The sequence below is a fragment of the Nannospalax galili genome, unplaced genomic scaffold (genome assembly GCF_000622305.1).
Source record: "Nannospalax galili isolate Female #2095 unplaced genomic scaffold, S.galili_v1.0 scaffold2085, whole genome shotgun sequence".
In the NCBI taxonomy this organism is placed as follows: Eukaryota; Metazoa; Chordata; class Mammalia; order Rodentia; family Spalacidae; genus Nannospalax; species Nannospalax galili.
The window spans coordinates 63,842-78,472 of NW_008353877.1; the positions used below are offsets into that span (position 1 = coordinate 63,842).

Genomic DNA, 14,631 nt, shown 5'->3' on the forward strand with positions numbered 1-14,631 from the left:
TGTGTGTTCTTCATTTAAGCTTCTTTTCATAGGTGACTTTAATTACTATATATTTATTTTGATTCCTGACATATTTCTTTTTTTTTTTTTTTTCGGTCTTTTTGAGACAGGGACTCCCTGTAGCCCCACTGTCCTGGAACTCACTATGTAGACCAGGCTGGCCTTGAACTCACAGAGATCCACCTGCCTCTGCCTCCTAGGTGCTGGGATTAAAGGTGTGCGCCACCACGCCCAGCGATTGCTGACATATTTCTACCACCTAATTTAGGGTATTCCTTCTGCCACCCCTCTGTTCCCCCTCTACTGATGTGGTTATATTCTTAACCTTTTATTTATTTTATTTTTAAAAATATTTTATTTATTATTTCTATTTTATGTGTATGAGTGTTATGCTTGCATGTATGTAAGTGCACGAACGTCATACAGTGCCTGCAAAAGACAGAAGCAGAAGAGGGCATTGGATCCCCTGGAACTGAAGTTACAAATGGTTGTTAGTCGCCATGTGGGTGCTGGGATTTGAACCTGGGTCTTCTGCAAGAACAGCCAGTGCTCTTAACTGCTGAGCCTTCTCTTCAGCCCCACCCTTAACATTTTAACAGGCATTCTAAATTATATTTATTTTTCTCTTGATATCTAACCATTTTCAGCATCTTTCTCCTCTATTGATATGATGAGAATTTTAATGACATTTAATGATACCTGATATTTGCTGTATATGTTTTATTGTGTCCTAGAATTTTGACTCTAAACTTTTTAGTTGCTATGATTCTTGTTTTCTGGTTAGCAACCAATTGTTTGCCAACAGATTTTACCACTGTCTTTGCTCATCATCATTTTTGTACCCCATTCATTTTTTAGGGTTCACTTTTCTTGGTGAGTTAATTCTTAAGTTTTACCCTATAGATATAGTGAGGGTCAAGGATGGGCAGCTCTCAACATTTGGATGTCTTAAGCTGTGACTGTTTTCTTCCCCCTGGAGTTTACCAGGGTGCAGGCTTTTAGGCAGACCATTGTTTTCCTTCTGAACTTCATTGCTCGGGTCTCTTATTGCTCCAGAAAGGTCAACTGTCTACCTAGTTATTGACTTCGTGTGTGTTTGCCTGTATTTTCTTAGTAGCTCCTAAGACCCAGGCCTAAAACAAGTCTCTTCTTATTTTTATCATACCTTCTTAAAAAATTATTTATTTTTATTTTATGTGTATAAATTTATTGCCTGCATGTGTGTAAGTGCATCCATATTGAGCAATGCCCATGCAGGCCATAAGAGGGCATAGGATCCCCTGGAACTGGAGTTATGGGCAGTTGTTAGCTGCCATGTAGGTGCTGGGAATCAAACTTAGGTCTTCTGCAAGAGCAGCCAGTGCTCTTAACCACTGAGCCACTTCTCCGACCCCTCTATCAGACCTTTTTGGGCAGATCATGTCACAAGGCCAGCCCAGATTCAGGAGAAGGGAAAGCAGGCACCACCTTTTGATGGGAGGTGCCACAAAGTCACATGATTAAGGCCCTTCATATGGAAAGGAGGCTCAGTTAGGACCATTTGCCTTCTCCTGTAGCTGCCTCCTGGTCTGGGGTTGGGGAATGGGTGTGGGGTGGGGCTGCAGCACCAGGTGGCTGCTTGGTAGGACTTCTCTCCAGCTTCTGAGGAGAGGTAGCTGTTCCCTACCTGCCTGGCCCCAGAACTGTCTTTTGAGAGAGACCCCAAGAAAGGAGTGGAAGGGGGAAAGAGTGATGTCAAGAAGACACGTGTTGTTGCAACCACTACACTTGAGGGGCTGCAAACAGCACCCATTTTCCTCTTCGTAGTTTCCTCTTTCCATTTTAGAGTACAGAAGTCAAGGTTATGCTCTCTCTGAAGGGTCTAGAAAATCCATCCTTGCCTCTTCTTGCTTTCAGGGCTCTGGGTTTTCTATGACACACACCCATATGACTCTAGTGTCTGCCTCTGACCACACTGTCCCTCCTCTGTCTGTCTGCTATCTTTGCCTCACTCAGGAGATATAGGTTCACCTGGATAGTCCCACAGGCTCCTCTCAAATTCCTTATGTGACATTCACTCTCTTACCATGGAATTAGGTCCTGGACATACCTTTTGGGGTCCTATTCATCTTTACAACTGTTGACTTCAAGCCAGGGACTGGGCACCAGCATTGAGCAGTGCGGACAGTGGGCTCTGTGTCCTCAGACTCAAGGAAACCACAGGGCACCTTAGAAGTTAGACTCTGTTGCTACTCACTGTTGGCAGTTGAAAAAATAAATTCTCATGGGGCTGAAGAGATGGCTCAGTGGTAAAGAGCATTGACTGCTCTTGCAGAGGACCCAGGTTCAATTCCCAGCACCCACATGGCAGCTACGAACCATCCTTAACTCCAGTTCCAGGGGAATCCAACGTCCCCTTTTGACCTCTGTGGCATTGCACAACACGGTGCACTCACATACATGCAGGCAATACACTCATACACATAAAATAAAAATAATAAATAAAATATTTTTAAAAAGAAAAAATGGACACTCAAGGGTCAGATGTGCCCACTGTCACACCACCAGGAAGTCACAGACCTGGGCTTTAGACTCCGATGGTCTGGTTCCCGACTGCTCATCCCCACAGCTTCTTCTTGCCAGCTAGAAGGAGGGGCAGGGATCCTCCCTTTGGCAAGGTGCCCGGGAAGAGGTGCAGGGGTGAAGGGGGGAGGATGAGAGCTGGGTTCTGAAGATGGTGAACTATAGCTGCTGTCTCTCCCCTTCACTGTCAAGGCAGTCCTGTGTTTAGGTCTCGAACCCAGCCCACAGCTTCCCTGCCCTGTTATAGAAGGAAAGCTACTCTGAGGACTGACTTTGAACCTTCAGTGCCTATAGAGTTTACCGGTATCTGAGAGACTATCACAGTTACTTTGTGGATGCAAGGGCCTGGATTCCGGCATCTGGGGAGCCTGGAGCCCAACAATGTCCCATGCCACATTCCTTCCTGACCAGCAGGAACCAGAAGTCTCAAACTCAGCATCACGTCCTCTGGGTTTTTGCTCAGTGATTTGGACTCTGGCCCTGCACCCTCCTTGCCTGGGGCTTAGAACTCAGTCCACCTGGATGGGTTACTGCAGAGAGGGAGGAGGTACTGTGTTCTGTGTGAAAACTATCCAGTTATCAGGAAACTTCTTCCTGCACTCCCCGCCCCCATGGTCACCTGAAAGGTAGACAAAGCTTTAGCTTGTAGGTGGAAGATGGACAGTTGGAGTGCAAGATGAAGGCCTGTTCAGGGGAGGCGGGGAGCAAAGATGCTAAGGTGGGAAGAGGTGGAAGATGTCTGAAAAGTGCCAGCTGTGATGTGGCTGGGATGTGGATGCCTGAGGTGGGTGAGGGAGGGGCTGGAGAAGGGCAAATTCCCAGGCTGAAAGCATGGAAAAGTATTTTATAAAGCACAATTATCTTTCAGTCGCAGCAATTCTCTGCTGATACAGATATTTGCACCTTATTTTTTTTAAAAAAGGAATGTGATGATTAAAAAAAAATGATAGTAGGCACCCTAGTGTTTCATGATGTACCAGGCGCTGTTCCAAGTTTACGCCTATTTGCTCATTTCCACTGATCCTCCCACCAACTCTGGGCAGTAGGTCTCATTATTCCCTCTTCCAGGAGAAGAAAGAGGGTGCTGTGGTGTTGAGTGATGAGCCAGATCTCACAGCTAATCTGTGAATGTCACATGACTTGAAGCTCAAGTTAAAGGAAGTTTGAAAGTGGCAGAGCACCTCAGAGCTCCTCCTTGCCACAGTCCCGAATGGCACTAACATTCTGAACTGAGCAGAAGGTCATCTGTGAAAAGTAAAAGACCTTCAACCTGAAGGAATCAAGGCAGTGGCCAACCCTGAAGCTGGGCTTCTGCATTTCCCCAGCATGAGATGGTGGGCATCACAGCAGCTCTATGGGGCCTGGGAGGGCAGGGGATTGAAGGTGAGTATGGAGTCCAGGCTTAGAGCGGTACCCAAGGCAGGTATGCAGCAGAGCCTGTGGGAAGGGGAAGGGCATCTTGCTGCATGACCTCCTTGCTCCACCCTCTTAGGAAGCCTATCCCCGCTTCTTTCTCACTGAGAGCTGTGCTCTCCTACCCTTCACCCATCCTGACTTCTGGGGCACCAGGAAAGGTACAGTAAGATGCCTGCCTGGGATTGACTGTGTTCTTGCCCTACTGCATTGCATATCCTTGCTGGGCCTTGGTAACAGGAGAACACAACTGCCCAGGCAGTGCCCCATCAGCACATGTTATCTGTTCTGTTACTCTTTACCACCTTCCCATATACTGGCTTTGTCTCCTACTAACAATGGCTTCAACCTTGTTTGGGGCAGTGATGCTGGGAGATGAGGAGGCAGGGACCATGTCAGCCTTGACTTTTTCATCTCCAGCTCCAAGGTGGTGACAAAGTCAGTGCTCAAAGAATGACTGAGGTCCTGGGAGTCAGGAGATCAAGTTTCAGTCAACTAATTGTAGGTCCACGAGAAAGTCACTTAACTTCTCTGAGCCATATTTCCCATTCCTAAAGTAGGTAGAATAAGGCTTGTTCTGAGTTACAGACGTAGGTGACTGCAAGGATCCAAGGGAGAATGTGACATGTTTTTGTAAACTGGAAAAACCTTAATGCACAGCATCCTTATCACTTGCGATATGATAACCACCGTGGTTAGTACTGGCTGGAAGAATTTATAGCTTTGGTGAATCTTACTTATCTCTCTAAAACAGGGAATGCTTTGGCACATGAAATGAGGCACCTGCAGAAGACAGGGCTCAGCAGAGTGGAGGTGTTTACTGACAGCCACTTCTGCTGGCACCAGCATTCGGTTAACACTCAATCGATGGGTAGCTAAGGAACCATCTTTCAACAAATAGTTCTAACTCATGAAGGTACAGGGTGACACGCAGTCTACAAGCTAGAAAGTAGACCAGAACCTTGAAGACTTAGGAGGTCCTACCATCCGTGACTCCATGGAGCTGCCTGGATGAATGAGTGTGGGGAGTGGGGGGTCAGAACGGGGAGTTGGGCTGAGCAAAGACTCCTAGCATGATGGTGAGCTGGCACTTTGAACATGGGTACACATGGTCATCGGGGTGCTCATTAAACAGGGACCAGCCAGACAGAGTTTGATATGGTAGGTTTAGAATATAGCTTAAGACTGCAGTTTAATAAGGAGGCTCTGATGATGAGGTCTACGCTTTTGGAAAGGACCACCCTGTGCTCTGGGTGGGTCTCTAAGCCCTAGCTTCCGGCTCTTAAAAAGTAACCAGAGCTCCTAACAGTATATACAATACAGTATTTGCTCCATATTTACTTATTGCAGATGTTATTTTTAAGGACCTTATGCTTTAAAAGGGTGAATTGTGTTTTATATGAATTGTATCTCAATATATCTGTTTAAAAAACATGTACTGAACAGAATGGGAGTGTGCCAATCCGAATTTTTGGTGACATTTTCAGATGGAACGGGACGTTTTTGTGTAGAAGGAAGGTTCCTGTGGTTTGTGATCTGGAGCTGAGGCTATTGCTCCTCACTGCTCTAATTATGGTCCCCGAAGCTCTCAGTGGGAAGCAAAACCAAGAATATTCTTTCTGAAGCTCTCGTGTGCTACTCTAGAAGGTCTGTTTTGCAAAATTAATCAGCTTTGGGCCAGTTTCGCCTCCTGGACCGGCTGGGATTTCTGAGCTCTGTCGGAGCCAGCATGCTTAGGGACAAATCATTTCTTCTCGTGTGTATTTCCAGTGCATTAGCTTCAGCCTTCCGGCGTGCCAGGCCCAGGAGTGGGATGCACAATCAGAGACTTGGTTCTTGCCCAGAAGGGAGGACCAAAAGAAAAAAAAAGGAGAAACAAAAATAGCAAACATATATCTGCAATATGAAGGAACAGAAGTAGTGCAAGGTCCAGTGAGGGTCTCGAGAGACTAATACCAACCAAGAGGAAACTAGACAGAAAATCAATTGCAAAATTTCTAGGCGTAAACTACTCCCTAAAAAGTAATTAGAAATATTAAATTCCTCCTTTCTCCAGCATCAATGAATGTTGGTCATTGAGGAAACACAGTGGAAAATTCTAGACCAAATCCTTTGCTCCAAAACAGCCACTCAAATCTTGGTTGCAGCAGGCTGGGAGGGTCTTGTTGGGAGATTGCTTCCAGGCTTTGGGATCTTGTTTGTCTCTCTGAAGCAGAGGATGCCCGGACAAGTGAAATGAGGTAGGTGCTCTGCAGGAGACAGGACCCAGGAAGTGTGGCATTTATCCGCAGTGTTTCTACCTTAACCCAAACCTCTCTGAGCATCAGGTCCAACTTGCTGAGCAGTGTGAGTCCAAACTTAGGCGCTTCCTGTGTTTGTGTTGCTAGCAGTCGTCCTGGCAGCAGTCCCCAGGGATAGATAGTTATGGAACTCCCAGAGCCCACATCATTCTGTCTTCCTCCTCACAGCTCTTTATAAAGCAGCCAGAAAAGGAGTCCGTGTGCTTATTAGATGAAGCCCATGAAGCCCATGCAGAGAGGCAGAGCACCTTGCTCAGTGCCACCCAGCTGCATCCACACCATGCCCACCTCTGGCTGCCAAGTGCTAGACTCTCTGTTGCAGATGTATTTACCTACTTTGTGGCAGGTGGAAGGTAGCTTGCTAAAAATAGGAGCTGAGCACTTGTGTGGCAGCTTCAGTCTCCTTTCCTCCAGTCTTCCCCTCTCCCATCAAACCAATTAACAGTCAGGAGTTGTCCCTAGTGCTGGGGCAGGTTTATTTGATTGTTACGACTGTTAGTCTTATTTGGTCGTATTTCCCGAGTGATACCAGAAGGAGTGCTTGTTCAAGTAACCCCTTTTTAAAATACACTCAGTAGCTCAACCAGGGGCTTTCCTGATGGCTGACTGGTTTGTGGGGGACTTGACCTGAGATTGCCTATCCAGGCAGCCTGGTGCCAGGAAGCCACAGTATTGGGGGCTTCACACCTGCCTTCAGCCCAGGCAACACTCACCTTGAGGGCTTACCCAGTTTCCTACGGGAAACGCAGCAGCCTGGGGGACACATGGCCAGCCCTTGGCCCACAGTGGCCTTGATAGCCCACTGTAGCATGAGGTAAATGATGGACTCCTTGCAAAGCTAGTGTAATTGTTAAAGGCACCCCTTCACTTTGTGATGATGCCCTTCCTTCCCATCCCTTCCTGTCTTATCTTGTCCTCTTAAAAATTAAATTGTGGGGGCTGGGGATTTAGCTCAGTGGCAGAGCGCTTGCCTAGCAAGTGGAAGGCCCTGGGTTCAGTCCTCAGCTCTGAAAAAAAATAAATAATTAAAAAAAGACAAAATAACAAAAATCAAATTGTGGCAATAGGTAATGTTGGGATTTATTTTATGTTGAAAAATTGATACTGACCTTTATTTAAGAACTTTGTTCATTAAAAGACATTACCTTAAAAATGAATAGTCAAGCCACAAAATGTCAGCTCATGAGATTAAACCTAAGTTTTGTTCATTAAAAGCCATTACTTAAGGATTTGCCACTCTTGCAGAGGACCCAAGTTCAGTTCCCAGAACCCATATAAGCCAGTTCACAACTGTTTGTAACTCCAGGTTGGGGGGGATCCATCGCCCTCTTCTGGCCTCTGAGGGCACTGCACCCATATGCACATACATGTGTATACGTAAGAACTCATTGATTATATTGAAATAACTTTGATCAATCAATCAGAAAAAAACAAAAGTAAATAATTGAGTTTTACAGAGTTGAAAAGATACCTTCATGTAAAATTATATTTCTCTTTTATAAAAATGATGTCCAAATGGCTGGAGCAAACTTATACCCAGCATTCATATTTACCACAGAAAAGCAAGTGAAATGTTTCATGGTACTACCGCTACACAGACACCAGAGTAGCCGCTCACAGCAGTGAGTGCTAGTAAGGACTTGGTACAGCCAGAAAGTTTGTTTCTTAATGTCCTGGAAAAAATTGACAACTACCCTGGTGTCTTGATTCTTCTGTTGTTGAAATTGTGTTTCATGGCACCCCAGGGTCTGGGCATGGCTACCATAAAGCGTGTGGATGTCGGCAGGTGGAAGAAGTCAGTTCTGTTGTGTGGGATTGGGGGATTTGGAGCAAAGAGTAGCATCTGAGCTGTGTGCAGGAAGGCCATGCCAGAGGTGCTCACCAGAGGACAGGACAGCCAGGACCAGCTTTCCATGCTTGGGAGATCACTGTGGACACAAGGAGGATAGTGGAGGGGAGGCATGGCCTGGAAGTAGAGGCACCTGCAATAACCCAAGGGAAAGATGGTGAAGCCAGGCCAGTGTAGGGTGGGGAGGCAGAGTCCTTCCAAAGATGCTCAGGAAATGAACTCAAGACTGGACTGGGTGTGAGCGGTCATGTGAAGCCACCTCTCAATTTTCTAGTGTCAGGACCTGCAGGGGGGCACATTAACACCAATGCTAATTCAAATGAGGACACTAACAGCGGTGAGTGCTGAGGTTTCCTGGGCACTTGCTGAAAACCATCCTTGTGAAGAAAGCTTGCATAGAGAAAACCGCCCCATGTCTAAATCGGGAGCCCCTCTTTATATGTCTCTCATTATCCCTTCTGCAACACTGGTTGAGCATCTGAGGATGGCAAGGATCAGGTTTGGACATGTGGGCCTGAGTGGTAATGCATGGCCTGGAGCTGGGAGAAGCCAGTGGAGACAGCTTTGGGGGACACTGATTTGTGGGTATTGCTGCTGCTGAGGAAGGTGAAATAGTCTAGAATCTGCCTGGGGAGAACTTTTTCCCAGCAGAGTGGGAGGTGGCTCGCTTTCGCAGCCCTCAATGCCCTCTTTCTAGCTCTGACAGGAGGATCTGGCTGTGTATTTCCTGCAATTGGGCCTGGAGGGCCTAGAGTCACTGAAAGGGAAGGTTTTAGGGTCTGCCTGGCCCTTTCTTTTATTCTTTTCATTAATTCTTTCCTGAGCTTTTGCTTGTGGCAAAAAGCCCGAGCTTTCTGCTTTTGGTGTGGTAAGAGGTGGGAGCAGCAGTCTTAGTGAGCCCACGGCCATCTTCAGCAGAGCACGCATATGCCTGCTCCTTTCTTAGTCGGCCTCTGTACGTAGCTCCCCTCTACTCTAGGGACTGGAGCACCCCATGGATTCTACTGTCTGCTTCAGCTCAGTGGGGTCTGCCTGCCTCTTGCCCCATCCCCCTCCCTCACGGTCCTGCCTCATCTAGCAATCCTCAACACTGAACACCTTTCTTTCTCACTTAGAAAAATCCTTTTGGTGCCAGCTGGTCCCAGGTCAGGTGTGTGTCCTGGGTTTACACTGCGCCTTGACTGTAGTGCATCTATGTTCCCTATACAGAGCCAGTTGACACCATTGTAGGCTGTGGGTTAGGGGTCTGGAGGTCACATGCTCAGTGGGACAAAGGTGTCCCTGCAGCCTGGCATTTAAGATTGTTTATAATTCAACTTCAATTGGTTTAAGAGAAAACTCTAGCCCTCCCCTGACCTGAAACGCCAACATTGCACTGGTCTCCTGTGAGGTTTTATGGGGGAGGCACTTACTCTGTTGTGCGAAGGCCAAGCCAACAAACAGGTCCTCTGGTAGGGTAGTGTCTGCACTGCCCCAGAGATATGTGGGTGGAGAGGACACGTCCACAGAGCAAGGCACAGGTGCTACAACAGGGCCATAGTGGGCTGCTCTTACCTCCTGGTAGCTACTCTCCTGCTTGACTCCAGAACCCTCCATTCAGACATTTTCTAGAAGGCTGTATTACTTACTTGTCTCTTTGTTGTAACAAATTATCTGAAAGCAAGTTAAAGGGTTTATTTTGGCTCCCAGTTTGAGGGGACCGTCTATCATGTGCAGAAGCTTGTGGCAGCTGGTCACATCGCCTCTGCAGTCAAGAAGGAGAGATGAATGCTGGTGCTCGTCTGATTTTCCATTTAGTCCAGAAGCTCAGCCTGTGGAATGACACCTGGTGTCTTCCCATGTCAGTCAACCTATCCTAGATAATGCCTTGCAGGCATACCCAGAGGTTTGTCTTTTCTGTTCTTCTAGATCCTTCAAGTTGGCAAATGGTGTTGACCAGCATAAAGCCCATGTATGAAGTCAGCAATATGAGCTCTCCTGGTTAGATGCTAGTGGGGCCCAAAGCCCTACCCAGCAGGCTCTTACTATGTTAGTCTCCCTTCAAGGCATTCCCTGGGGGGAAGGAAGCTGGAAATCCTTAGGCTAGACTCCTTACCTTCAAGACCACCAAAGACCCTACCTAGAAACGAGACTCTTCCTATCTCTCTGAACTGACCCAGCAACTAGTGGTGCCCATCTCCTGCCACATTTCAGGCCTAGGAGAGCTGGCTTCATCATGTGTCTTGTCCCCAGGTGGGCTCTGAGGCATGGGTCAGCAGGGGAGCCAGCAACATAAACAAACTTGGTAACGAAGCAGTGAGTGCAACCCACATAGAAGACACTGTGTCCATCTGCATGGCCTATGTTAGACTCGGCTGTGGAGGCAGGTGGGGCTGTTGCACAGTTAAACATATTCCTGATCACTGGGTGGGCTTCTAGATCCCCACCTCTGCCAACCTTGTTGAAATATGTCCGGGCTCTGCTGCCTCCCGCTGGACCTGCCTGAGTGGAAAAGGGGAATTCTGAGCCCCGATCCTGGTGAGATCTGTTACACAGAAGCTGACTGTGCACAAGTTTCAGGATTTTTTTTCTCCTTTTCTATGTGAAGTTTCAGTTTTTCAGTAAACAGTAATTAAAGCCAACATACAGAGAGATAACAATGCCACATTTAATTTATTTATTGCGGCTGACTGCATCACCAGCCTCCTAGTGAAATCCCTTTGTTTTCCTGTGTAATGTGCAGCATCAGTGCTCTGTCTCCCCGTGTGGCTTTGCTTTGTCTTCCCTCTGCTTCTGGAGAAGCTGGGCGATGGTGCATGGGTGTGGGGTCACGAATGAGTATTGTATGTCATGCTTTGGACCTAGAGGTAATGCATTTCTCAAGCTTGGGACAGTGGGACAGTGGTCCTGTCCCCATCTATTGAAATCATCTCCTCTTCCACTTCCTCCAGCTCCTCCTCCTCCCTCTCCTCCTCCACTTCCTCCTCCTCCTCTTCCTTCTCCTCTACTTCCTCCTCCTCCTCTTCCTTCTCCTCTACTTCCTCCAATTCCTCCAGCTTCTTTTCCACTTTTCCAGCTTTTTTTGTCCTCCTCCTCTTCCTCCTCCTCCACTTCCTCTTCCTCCTTCCTCCTCCTTTTTCTACTCTTTCACTTCCTCCTTCTCCTCTCCTTCCTCCCCCTCCTCTTCTTTCTCTTCCTCCACTTCCTCCTTCTCCAAGAAGCCTCTCTGCCTGTCTAGTCCAGCCCACAGGTGGCTCTTATTGGATTTTACCAGCAGTGCGTACTGTGTCCTGTTCCTTCCACCACACAGCCTTTTGTCTCCTATTGTGATTTCTTCCTTCTCTGGGTGTATTACTGGAAGCTTCCTTGCCTGTGCCATCATCCTAGTTGGCTCAGGAGACTGAAGAGGCTAAGGTGCTTGACACCCCTGTCCCCCAGGTTCCTGGGGGCCCGAGTAAGTGTGTGGAATTGCTGTTCTAAGCCATTTCCTCTTCTGCCATCTTCCTGTCTCTGAGCTGGTGACACAGACTCCAGACCTTGTATTTCTGAGTCTGTAGAGTGGGGATATGGGCATGCGAGGCGATGTGTGTAAAGTGTGTGGGGTTTGGCATGGCACACAGCAAGCCTCCAGAGTGGAAGGCTGTTACAATGATCCATTACAGTGTCGTCATTGCCCTAGTGTGCACTTAGTCCTCATTATTGTCCCCAGCATATGACCGCCAAGTTCTTGATTTCAAGATTAGGCTCTGTGCTCCATTGGTGTGTATGGAAGCCAACACATCCTTGAACTTCTGTTTTAGAGCTGAGGTGAAATATCCTGACTCCTGGACTGTCAGAATTATCATGTGAACTCAGACATGTCAGACTCCTTGGGGTTCCTGGCAGTATGTTGTAGCTCTTGATCCAGATGACCCTGTGAGCTCTTCTTGACTGGTCTTTTCTGTGATGTGGGTCTTAGAGACAGAGCACACACGGAGGTGACCCTCATGGCTCTGGTTGGGAAGCAAAGGCAGCACCAGAACTTATGGAGAGCCTTGTCTCCCTGTGGCTTGCACATACCCCACTTTTGGACTTTGGGGAGAAGAGCTATTGGCTCCCTACACCTCTCAAGCATGAATGCCGAAGGGACTATCCCACCTACTGCTTGCTGTTTTGTAAGGGAAGTAGATCTTGAGAAAACCTCTGGAAAGGAAACTCTTGCTACGGAAGCCAGTGGTAGATGAGGGCTGTGTATCCATCCACAAAGATGCACAAGGATGGAGGCTGACGCTGACAGGGTCAGGAAGCCTGGTTGTCATGTAAATGGATTGTCCTGAAACAGTGGGCAATAGCAAGGGGTGGGTTCCCTATGTCCCATCCCCTGCGTCCCCTGTGACCACACCACCCATTCCTTCTCTGGCAGGCCTGGAGCTGGCCCAGGCTTTATTAGGAATGAAGTGGAAGGGGAGGTGCGAGGGTAGCCCCTCCCATCTTTTGTAGGAGTGGGTAAGGTGGGCGCTGTACAGATAGATCTAAGGTTTAAGGGGGAGGCCAGTGAGCCTGAGCCCATCCTCCGAAGCTGTACAGTGATCTCTTCCAACCCCCATGGGTCCTATGCAGTGAAGACCTCCTGAGCACCTAAGTTACTAACGGGTGCAAGGGTCCCAAGACAGTCTTCAGGACTTCTGGGGTGTCAGCTTGTCAGACACTTATCATCCTTGGGGTGTCAGGGCACTGAAGCAGAAAGGCTGAAGAGCCTGCCAAGGTGGTTCATCTGGGAGACTGGAACTCAGGACCTTCCTCCAGAGCCTGATCCTTTACCATGATGTGGGAGAGCTATAGGATAGACTAGCCTGCTGTAGTGTATCCTCAGCAGTCCCAACTCTTGGACTGTCCCAGGCCATCAGCCCTAGCCACAGGGAGGGCCTCCGATAAGGAAGGCCTCAAAGAAAAGCATATGTAGACTCAGCCAGCTGCTGTGGCAGAAACTACCTGCTCTCTTAGGAACTTGGGGGTCGGGGGGGCGGTCTGTGGAGGCTCTGTTGGAGCAGGGACATCTGAGGGTGTCCTGGGCTTCTTGCCAGCACAGGCCTCTAGGCTCCTGTCTGCCCAGGTTTGGCCCTCCAGACACCAGGCCATTTTGTATTTGTGATTGGGTTCCATTTAGATTTCTCTTTAGTTTTGTGCTGGTCTGGTTTGAAAAAACGCTTTCTGATTTAGCAGAGAATAAAACATAGATTCTTTTTGTAGACACAGGCCCAGAGAATAGGGAGAACTGCTATCTTCCCATTTGGGATTGGGAAGCAGGCCACGAGACATCTTAGGAAAGTGTTACCACCCTGCTGTGGTAAAATATGTTCAAACTTTACCCTTTTTTTTTTTTTGGTCTTTTTTGAGACAGGGTCTCCCTGTAGCCCCAGCTGTCCTGGAACTTGCTATGTAGACCAGGCTGGCCTTGAACTCACAGAGATCTGTCTGCCTCTGCCTCTCAAACTTAACCATTTTAATAACTTTTTAAGTATATGGTTCAGGGGCATCATTCCATTACACACTTTTCCCCTGTCACCACCATCAATCCCCTGAACCTTTCATCTTCCCACCATGAAACTCTACCCTGGCAGATGTGTCACCCCTGACCCATGGGTTCACACCACCCAGGACAACTATGAACATGGCCCAACACAGAACTGCATACTTACTTGAAATATTATGAATTTCTTTTTGGAACTTAACTGAGCTGTTCTCAAACATGAACCTTGTAGATGACAATGTCATGTTGATTGTACCATCTTAAAAGGTTGGACAGGCCTGCAAGAAAACTCCCTTGTCCTCTGCTGTCTCTGGGATTTTGATGATTCCCGGTACTTCAGCTAAAAGGACTCAGTACCTATTCCATTTTCTGCTTGTTTTTTTTCTTTTCTTTTCTATTAAATTGCAAAAAAAAAAAAAAAAAAAAAAAAAAAAAAAAAAAAAAAAAAAACACAAACACCAGTGCTCAATTTTTCAAGGCACAGGAAAGAATCTGTTAAACCTAAGGAAAGAAACAAAGTATATAGTTTCAGAGCAAGGTTGCTACTCAGGGAAGCATCATATTTTCTACATGAAAATGAATAAATCCTAAGATCCTTATTTGCCTCACTTGCAGATTTATGAAGGTGATGTTTTCTTTGCCCTCAGACCTGGCAAAGGGCCCAGAAGAGTGTAACAGGTGTTTACAGGGCAAGAGGTCAGGTGAGGGCCACACAACCTTCCTTTATCCCTGGGTCTGAGCTAGAAGGCCCTTGAGGTGGGAACTGAGACCCAGTTTGGAACTGGCTGTGGCAGGACTTGCTGGAGGGACACCATCTACCAAATTTTGGGAACCTCCCAGAATCTTTGAAGTTCAGAGAGTGCTAGAGGCTGCCTGACACAAGGATGCTGAGACTCAGAGATTCCCAAGGTCACAGCAAACAAAGATTAGGCCCACTCCCTGGGCAACTGGATCTTCCCAGGTCACCAAAGGTGTTGTTAAATCCATCCGATCTGCTATTGCCATGTGATGGAGAGAAG

At 47.5% G+C, this 14,631-nt stretch overlaps 1 protein-coding gene across 1 annotated transcript in view; it reads left to right on the plus strand.

The window, feature by feature from the left end:
- The first annotated feature begins 3,888 nt into the window (after nt 1-3,888).
- Nucleotides 3,889-14,631, plus strand: part of Gabbr2 (gamma-aminobutyric acid type B receptor subunit 2) — a 296,026-nt gene continuing 285,283 nt past the window's right edge. Inside the window, exon 1 of the mRNA XM_008850966.1 lies at nt 3,889-3,945. Within this exon, the coding sequence (XP_008849188.1) occupies nt 3,889-3,945 (57 nt within the window). The remainder of the gene's footprint in view (nt 3,946-14,631) is intronic.